We start from the raw sequence: 10,396 nt of genomic DNA on the forward strand, positions 1-10,396 counted from the left end.
TTGGAATGAATGTGTTGAATGGATTGCCTATATTTCATTTATATATTTAATATAGCCTACCACACTTTTTATTATTGTTTTTTCCCCTTTCAGTGTTTATGATCTTGCAAAGCATATGGAGCAGAATGTTTTCAATTATAGGTTCAGAAGGGAATATATTGTGGTAGTTTTATTCTATAACATTGTTGGCAATCATTTGCTAGTTGTGATGCTTCTTTAATAATCTACAAATGTGTCTGAGATGTTTCATGTTTTCTAATCTAACTGACACAAATAATCAGCCTCTATTAGTCATTAGCATGTAGATAAGTCATTTGCTGAAAGTTGCGCGGAGGTTGTTGTTTCTTTTGTTGGTTGTTCTGCATGAGTGTTTATGAGAGAGGTCAACTTAATTTATTTGTTGTTAAAACTAAAAGTTTATTTGAAGGCCTCTTATACCCTCAAATCTGGTGGGTGTTGACCTACAGTATACAATAAATTATTTAAGACATGAAACTGATTAAATTGCATTTTAAGCTAATGAGATCTCATAAGACAAAGATAAAAGTAAGCTTAATTATTTGATTATTATTATTATTATTGTAAACAATTGGTGTTTATTACATCATAACAATATAATGCAAACACATGATATAGGATTCAACATATACATGTTAACAGTAATTCATAATTACAATGTGGGATGTTATAATTACGGATAACCTAGGGTCGTTATATTTAATTGTCTTAATATTACAGAATAATACAAAATACAAATTTTAATCACGAATTATTATAGGATACAGGTTGAAGAACTAAGATATATTACATTATTATTATTATTATTATTATTGCTATGTATAGAATAATTGCCATCGTTAAAATGAAAACAACAATAATATTTTTTTAAATTATTAATAGAATTTTAATCACGAGTGCAATTATTATTATTATTATTAATATATTGATACAATAATTATAATTGTTTTGTTAAATGTTTTATTTTTACACATATATATGTTGTTGTCGTGCTCTCTAAAAACATTTTAACCTATTTTTAAGATATCAATTTCATAACAAATGCCCATCTAATTGAATTGTGTGCTCTTAAAATAAATTAAAATAATACAATTCAAATATATAATGTTTTAATTTAGTTAAAGATTACACAATTCCATTTGAGGATACGTCTTATGATATTTAAAAGCATAGATTAAAAAAAATCTTCTTTTTATGTGTATGCTGCTGTGGCTATTTATTTATTTTGAAAGATCATTGTAATGATTGTTTCTATTATTGGCTTAGAAAAACGTCTAGAATGCATTTGATGCAAATAATTAAAATACGGAGGACCCACAAAGAGGATGAGAAGACCCCTGGTTTCAGACGCTTGGATGCTGTCTAAAGAACTGTAATCTTTTGTAAGCAAATGTGCTCTGATGTTGGTAGAGGAACAAACCTCAGCCCAAGGACGCGCTGAGTGTCTGTCTATCCTACAGTATGATTAGTTAATTACAAAACTGACAAGTGATCTTCTCCCGCCGGACATCCTCTGCAGCCAATCAGCGCTCGCTTAGGCGTTATAGTTGTGGTGTGAAGGCGCAGACAGCAGTTTCAATGAAGAGAGAGGTGTACTATAGTCAAATTAAGCGTTCAAACTCACAGCTCCAGATTCAGGATTTCTTTTTGTGCGTTTATGTTTTTGGAAACTCTGATGCGCAAGGAAAGTTTATAGGTTATGGTCACAGTTTCGTTTCTACAACTGACTTTTGTGTCTAATTGGAAATGATCCAAATGGGTAGTTATCAATTCGGCTGAACTGTACATATTTTAAATCTCTTCAGAGACAAAAACTTAGACAGAATCAGTAACCAAGTTTATAACGTATTTAAAGTCTGTGCGCAAAACGCACCTCTCCAAGCGCTTTTCTTGCAGCTTCAAGCAACTTATTTGTGGTGCAATGGAGAAATCAAAGAACTTCAGGATCGACGCCCTCCTGGCCGAAGAAACATACAAAGGGACCCGCGAACTGTCACCTAGACTGAGCAGCGACAGCCTGACGGGTAGTCCGGTGTCATGCAGGCGCGCAGACACCCCGTCCCCCCGCGGGACCCCAGGTGCCATTCACCTCCAAACCGGAATCATTCCTAAACATGGGCTGCTCAATCTCCCGCACCCGGGACTCACGTCTCTCTCGCATGGGTCAATTCCGGGCATGTATACGGCTCCTATGTACCCCATTGCAGCTTTAGGAGGCCAACACCCTGCACTGGCGTTCTCCGGTTTTCCGCAGCTGACGCAGCCGTACCAGGAGCAGCTGAAGGCGGCGGCGATGGCCGGATCGTTACCCCTGGAGCACTGGATACGAGCGGGGCTCATGGTGCCACGACTGCCCGATTACACCTGTAAGTAAGGTTTCATTCAGATATGGGGTAACACTTAATTCTTAACAGATCAGGACATTAAGATTTGAATATATATCAATTCAATTTCAAGTTTAATGATGTTGTAAGCATTATAATTTAATTATATTTGTTATTCGTATTTATTTAAGTCACCAATATATATATATATTCCTACCTAGGTCCAATAAGAATAAAAGTTTCATAACATTGAAATATTTAAATGTACATTAACTATCTGTTAAGCATTATTTAAATTCATAATTAATAACATCTTTCTAAAATTTTAATTGAATGCTATTTTTATTGTAATTTATTAGTAACTAATAAATGTACATCTATATATATATTTATGAAAATAGGTCCAATAAGTATAACATTTTCATGACATTTAAATATTTGAAAGTACATTAACCATTTATCTATTAAGCATTATATAATTTAACAATTAATAATAAATTTTTATATATTTTTTATAGTACTCTAGAATTAAACCAAATGTTGTAAGCATTATATAATTGAATGATCTTTTTTATTCTTATTTATTAGTCACTAACAAATGTACATCCAAATATAAATATATAGACATATATATATGTGTGTGTGTGTGTGTGTGTGTGTGTGCGTGTGTGTGTGTGTGTGTGTGTGTGTGTGTGACTCGTAATAAATGTAGATTACATGTTTGAGTGGGGTTTTTAAGTCATTAATATACATATAATGCTTACAGATCAGTATGTACATTCAGATATGAAATGATGTGAATCAAAGTTTAATGATTTGTTAAGCATTATATAATTTAATAATGTTAACCTTTTTATTCATTAAACTGAAATTAAATGGGTTAGGTTAGGTTAGGTTATATGCATACACATACAGCCATACATACATACATATATACTACCACCTGCCTAATATTGTGTAGGTCCCCTAGTGCTGCAAAAACAGCGCCAACCTGCATCTCAGAATAGCATATATATATATATATATATATATATATATATATATATATATATATATATATATATATATATATATATATATACACACACACACATATGTGTATGCATAGTATGCATATTGTTATTTAAGGCTGTAAAACCCTTTTTGTTTCCCAATGGACACAGGTTTTAAGAGTGCTTATAATTCTCTATTTCATAATAGTTTGTTTAAACTATAACTCAGAATTCACATTTAAACTACAGTTTTTCTACAGTTTAAAATCAAGATAGCATCGTCTGATGTAAGTCAAATAAAAGAGAATGCGATCCTTTGATGTTTTATTGAATTTAACTGTGCCCAATTACTCATGTATTTGTACACACATTTTATTATAGTTTCTCTTGAATTAAACCAAATGTCATTGTCATATTGTATGCAAATATTGTAAAGGCTCATTAAATCTTTTTCAACATAATCAAAGGGGATGAAAAGCAAACAGAAGGAGATATGGAGAGGTGCTAATCTTGAAAGATGTGTGGTTAATTTGTCACCAAGCAATAATAAAGTTATAACTACAGTTTGATGGATAAATAAACTGAAATCTTGTTTGTCATGTGGGGAAATTAGTTAAAGGTTTTATGAATTATATATTATTATCTAGACGCCTTAAAGATTAAAGTTTAAGTCAATCATAGCAGAAATTCAGTAATTTCAAAAGACAATAATTTGCATAACAATGCAATTACCTGCAATACGTGAACATTGTTAATAACTGCAACTATAACCTGGTTAATATTATCAAAAGTTTCAAATCAATAGATTGTATATTTGTGCCAGCATACATTACAACATTGCATAGACATGATTGAAAGATGATATTATTCTTGGATAGTTAATGTAAACGACAATTCAACAAATAAAGTCAGATTTGACACCCTCCCTGAACATTTGTCAGTATTGTGGTATCTGGATTTACACCAAACTGTTATAATATAATTTTATTTTTGGCTTCTTTATTAAGCTTTAAATGTCAGCCCGATGGAAGCTGTCTTTGTGTGAGAGAGATACTATAAACAAACACCTTAAACATAATGTAGTTCATCAATAAAATTCCAAAAGCATTCATTGAATTTTCATTAAGTTAATGGCTTGCTCTTGCGTTTTATGGCCGACCAGCACTGCCTCCACTGTGTTCAACAATAAGCTGCAGTAAAGCTATTATGTTAAATGATAGCTACAAATTCAGGCTCTCTTTTGTGTGTTTCTTTGTGTGTGGGTGTGCCTGACCCTGCAAGTCCTTGACATTATATAACAGAGACAAAAATCTCATAAAAAATAATGTAGACGTGGATTACAGTGGCTTGAGTCCCTTTTGGCTGGTGCTTAATTTTTATATACAGGCTCAAGAGGCCCGTTATTAATTTGGATTAGATTTACAGTTTAACCAATGACGTTAGTGCTGGCTTTTAATAATAAATGTCCATGCCCTTAGTTTAAAGTTTATATTAGATCATTATGAAGTTATGTTAAACTGCAGCAGAATAATTGTTTATTAGTGGTGCTCGCCTTGGCTTGACCAAACCCCTAATCCTAAAACACACAGAACACTCTTGAAACCGCATACCAGAAGTGCTATAGGCAAACTAAGCAAGTTGCTTAAGGCATCCGATCCGCCAGGGGGCCCCTACACTGTCAATGTCAAATACATTATAAGGCCCTGTCCCAAATGGCACACTAAACCCTTGCGGTCCTCCTCCGAGTCCAGACTTTGGTGACTTAAGTGAGTGCAGACCGGTGGGGTGCTAGTCAGCAAGTCCATGAGGGTGCATGAGTGATAAAAGTGTGCATTTGGGACAGACTTCAAGACTTCAATCAGATGTCGCTTTTTTATCCAGTATGTTCTTCATATAAACTAAGTATAAACAATTGTATAGAAAAGAGAACATACGCCTCACACACAGCCATAGATTGCAAAAATCATTATATTTACACACAGCCACACTTCTGCAGGTATATACACCGATCAGCCACAACATTAAAACCACCTGCCTAATATTGTGTAGGTCCCACTCGTGCTACCAAAACAGCGCTAAGCCGTATCTCAGAATAGCATTTTGAGATGATATTCTTCTCACCACAATAGTACAGAGCAGTTATCTGAGTTACCGTAGACTTTGTCAGTTTGATCCAGTTTGGCCATTCTCTGTTGACCTCTCTCATAAACAAGACATTTCCATCCACAGAACTGCCGCTCACTGGATGTGTTTTGTTTTTAGCACCATTCTGAGTAAATAATACATCAGCATATACACAATAGATCAGCAGTTACAAAAATACTCAAACCAGCCTATCTGGCACCAACAAACATCCATTCGATTATTTAATCATCCAACCTTGAGGCAGCAATGCAGTGCATAAAATCATTCAGATATGGGTCAGGAGCTTCGGTTAATGTTCACATCAACCATCAGAATGGAGAAAGAAATCTCTGTGATTTGGACCTTGGCATGATTGTTGGTGCCAGATGGGCTGGTTTGAGTATTTCTGTAACTGCTGATCTCCTGGGATTTCACTGAGCAGCAGTTCTGCGAATGGAAACTCTTTGTTGATGAGAGAGGTCAACAGAGAATGGCCAGACTGGTTTGAACTGACAAAGTCTATGGTATCTCCGATAACCGCTCTGTACAATTGTGGTGAGAAGAATAGAATAGAATGCTATTCTGAGATGCGAGTTAGTGCTCGTGATGGCACGAGGGGGACCTACACAATATTAGGCAGGTGGTTTTAATGTTGTGGCTGATCAGTGTATATCGCCTGCATTCAGAACGTTGCTAAATCAATAAATATAAGCAATCTAACAAGCTACAGCTATGTACTGTACAATATTTGCTCATGGCTTAATATTTTAGAGACTCACAATAATACTAAAATCCTCTTTGAAACAAAAATAACAAAGATTTAGTGTTAGACTACTTACTTCTAAGAACTTAAAACTTCAAGAAAAAATATTAGGAGTAATTCCGTCTATGGAAAACTGTGTAAGTTTTGAACCAGTTATACTTATCAGATTAAAAGTGTTACTTTATACACAAGATAAGCAAGTGATCCATTATTGACAATCAGGAAAAAAAAACAATTATTGAAGTCAATAATTAATCCACAATTGATATCGCTTCATCCGCCATGATTTTTCCTTTGGCCCAGAAACTCCAGTCTGTAGTGATTGGTCGAGAGGATCAGCAGATTGGACTGTTGGGTAATAGTGGAGCTCTGCTGTGGAGCTCGCATTGATAGGGGCTCACCGGAAGGGCGCATTGAGGGTGCAAAGGGGGCACTTGCAGGCACCCCTTGGAACACTTGTCAAATAGGACACCCTATGTTCTCGTGGACATCATGGGAACGTGCAAATGAAGAGACCCCAACTCCACATCTAGTGTGCCATGTGGGACAGGGCCTAAGTAGATTTACAAATATACTGACGGGGGCCCCCACACAAATTTTTGCTTAGGGTCCAAAAAAGGCTAGGACCTGCACTGCATATCAGAATTGTAAAAACCACCCAGTACACCCAAGAAACCAAAAAGCAACTTTCTAAAAAACACCCAGAACACCCTTGCAACCTCATAGCACCCTAACAAAAGCATAACAGCCATGACCGTGTTTAAAGGTGCGTCATATTTACCCTTGCATAGGTGGATGTTGAGTATGTGTGAAACCAGCAAAAAACGATTTGCCAAGCAGCCTCTTTTTAATGCTGCAGTTTATGTTATGTGTGAATGAAGTAAAAAAACACCTGCCACTAAAATTATATCCTTGTTCATTGTGAATATTCAGTGTAGTTGTGTATGAAGCACCACCCACACAGAGTCACTGCACACACTGTACACCAGTTTGGGTGGAGGGGTGGGGGGTTAACTGGAAATGTGCACGAAGTGTGGTGCAAGATGGATACTGGATTGCCTCTTATTATAACCCGCACAAAACAAAATGGAAACTCCTGCTCAAGAACAGGAGATGTTTAAAAAAGTGGTGGGGACAAAGTTGGCAAAGGTAAAAAGTGGTAGGGATATATCCACCCATATCACCCGTAAATGATGCCTACGTCACTGCCAATCCAAGCGACAAGGTCAACTTAGCACATTCACCTGTGGAAGTTCACCATACTTGAACTTCCATGCGAAATCCATCATGCTAAATTCACTTTGAAATCGCATTGCTCTCCTTGATTTTGCCTCACTGAAACTTCTGATGCCTAAAAAACAACCAGAATACCCAGAAACCATATACTGTAGCAGCGTTCCAAACACTACCAAGAAGACACTAGCAACTGCATAACAACGTTCCAAAAACAATTAAGAACATCTAAGCAACTGCATAGCAATGCTGTGGCAACCGACCACAAGCATCACCCTAGCATCATGGTGACAATGTAAAATATCTAGTTATATTGATTATTACTACAACGATGAGCATGAAATAACAGTCTACATAAAGTGGTCTTTTGTATGTAATATGTTCGTAATATACAGTATTTTAAGACTGATTCGTGTTCTAATTGTCTCTGTTTGTCTTACAGCTGGGCCCCAGTCCGGTTTGATGGGCAAATGTCGTAGGCCGCGGACGGCTTTTACCAGTCAACAACTACTGGAGCTGGAAAACCAGTTTAAACTTAACAAGTATCTCTCCCGTCCCAAACGCTTTGAAGTGGCCACTTCACTAATGCTGACTGAGACACAGGTGAAGAAGTGTGAATATCAGTTTATGTGTAAGAGGTTTGAGATCAGTGTTGCCAACTATTTTCAATGGAAAGTAGCTAAAGCCTGCTCGAAAAGTAGCTAAATGTCGCCAGATGACGTCATGCGTCATTAGCATATTAATGACGTCATCGCGTCGTATTTGCATTCTGCCTAATTTGTCGGTACTGTAGCCTACTTCAGTTTATAATAACGGTTATCTCCCCTAAACCGTGCTCATACTGTTTTTATATAAGTATATAGCCGAATGTCCAGTAAAACGGTTCTCAATTACATATTTTCTGTTAGACAACGGAACGGAACGGAACTTAGCTAACGTTACATGTTTATGAGTTTGAAGAAGGTTTATTGTTGTGTTTGGATAAGTAAAATGTATAGAGTCTGTAAATATACGATCTGAAGTTGGAGAGTTCAGAAACCGAACCGGAATGAACTAAAACTCTGATTAGTAGTGAATATAAGCGCATGCCAAGAAAAAACGGTCAAATTAAATGTTTTGAATTAAAACAAAGGAGAAGGCAGCTGCTATGTGATCACTGATTGGTTCCTGCTAACACAGCGTGCACATGCGCAGCTCATTCATGTCTATGTCCGCTGGCGTGCAGTCAACGGAATATGCTGCTCCTCTCAGCCGCTCACTGAACAGAGCAGACGCAGCGGGGAAGGAAGACCTCACGCTTGCAGTATTGGCGATATTTGGAATTTGGAAAGTTGCTAAGGTTTGTCCAAAAAGTCGCTAGATTTGTCGCTAGTCGCTTTTTTGAAAAAATGTCGCTAAAGGGGTCTGAAAAGTCGCTAAAAATAGTGACAAAGTCGCTAAGTTGGCAACAATGTTTGAGATGCTGTATATTTGTTACAGTACCATGTTTACTGTATATTCCATATGGTTCTGGATTCCCAACGTTTATTTCCCCAATATACATTGATATACACTCAATGAACACTATGGTCCTAATAAAGTGCCCGACGTGGTCTTCTACTGTTGTAGCCCATCCGTCTCAAGGTTTTACATGTTGTGCATTCTGAGATGCTATTCTTCTCACTACAATTGTACAGAGTGGTTATCTGAGTTATTGTAGGCTTTCTGTCAGCTCGAACCAGTCTGGCCATTCTCCGTTGAACTTTCTCATTAACAAGGCATTTCCGTCTGCAGAACTGCCACTCAATGGATGTTTTTGTTTTTAGGACCAGCCCGTCTGGCACCAACAATCATGCCACGGTCTAAATCTCTGAGATCACATTTTTTCCCCATTCTGATGGTTGATGTGAACATCAACTGAAACTCCTGACCCATATCTGCATGATTTTATGCATTGCACTAATGCCACACTATTGGCTGATTAAATAATCGCATGAATAAGTAGATGTACTGGTGTTTCTGATAAAGTGGTCGGTGAGTGTATACCATTGTAACAAGGTAAAAGGGAAAAGAGGAGGCAAGAACCAGCTTGATAATATAAATAATAGTTTAATAACCAAAAAGACAAACACACACACAGGTGTCAGACAGCTGTCTGTAACTCTCGCTCTCTGTTGCACTTCCGTCTCCGGTCGGCCTTTCCTCTCAGGCTTCATCAGCCTAATTAGGATCCATGGTATTTATATGGTACTAAATTCCCAATGTTGTTGACAATGGACAAACAAAATACATTGAAAGCATGGCAATACAAAGATACTTCAATATATACAGTACCATATCAATGAACTATGGTATTTTAATTGTAATGTAAAGTACTTCAAAGAACAATATGATATTACCATCATGGTACTGTCCAAAAACAATGGTATTTCCATGGTACCATATCCAAATTCATGTTAATACCACAGTAAATGTTTTAAAATGGATCCCATTGTGTTTGGACTAAATTCTGATGTTTAAAGACTTGTGAAAAATGGAGGATGTGTTCCCTAAAACTCTATGTGGGTTTGTGTTTGGAAAAATAACAGGTGAAGATCTGGTTCCAGAACCGTCGAATGAAATGGAAACGCAGTCGTAAAGCAAAAGAACAGGCTGCACAAGTAGAGGCAGAGCGCCTACGTGGAGGAACCAAGTCCACCAATGAGAGGCCTGGAAGGGATGGCCGCAGGGCTACCATTCAGGAGGAACAAGACGAAGAGGAGGATGTTGATGAGGAGGATGAGGAAGATGAGGAGGAAGACAGAGGGCAACACAATTTCATAAGCGACAACCGTAACAAACAACGTTCCACAGACTTTCTACATCACACGTCCGAATTAGGATACCAACCTGACAGCCCATACTCTGAAGATGATATGGAGGAGGTCGGAGGGGGTGATAGAAAGATTGGGGCAGGGTTATGA

The 10,396-nt window shown here is 37.0% G+C and overlaps 1 protein-coding gene across 1 annotated transcript; it reads left to right on the top strand.

Moving 5' to 3' along the window:
* The first annotated feature begins 1,939 nt into the window (after nucleotides 1-1,939).
* Nucleotides 1,940-10,396, top strand: mnx2b (motor neuron and pancreas homeobox 2b). The gene is made up of 3 exons (XM_052127537.1): nucleotides 1,940-2,384; nucleotides 7,897-8,057; nucleotides 10,022-10,396. Exons 1-3 carry the CDS (start codon nucleotides 1,940-1,942, stop codon nucleotides 10,394-10,396), a joined length of 981 nt encoding a protein of 326 aa, XP_051983497.1.

The sequence above is a fragment of the Xyrauchen texanus genome, chromosome 5 (genome assembly GCF_025860055.1).
Source record: "Xyrauchen texanus isolate HMW12.3.18 chromosome 5, RBS_HiC_50CHRs, whole genome shotgun sequence".
In the NCBI taxonomy this organism is placed as follows: Eukaryota; Metazoa; Chordata; class Actinopteri; order Cypriniformes; family Catostomidae; genus Xyrauchen; species Xyrauchen texanus.

Excerpts from the sequence above, each read along its gene's own strand:
- mnx2b (XM_052127537.1), top strand. The coding sequence starts at position 1,940 with ATGGAGAAATCAAAGAACTTCAGGATCGACGCCCTCCTGGCCGAAGAA. Across the intron at positions 2,385-7,896 it reads ACGACTGCCCGATTACACCT|CTGGGCCCCAGTCCGGTTTG; the intron begins GTAAGTAAGGTT and ends TTTGTCTTACAG. Across the intron at positions 8,058-10,021 it reads TAATGCTGACTGAGACACAG|GTGAAGATCTGGTTCCAGAA; the intron begins GTGAAGAAGTGT and ends GAAAAATAACAG.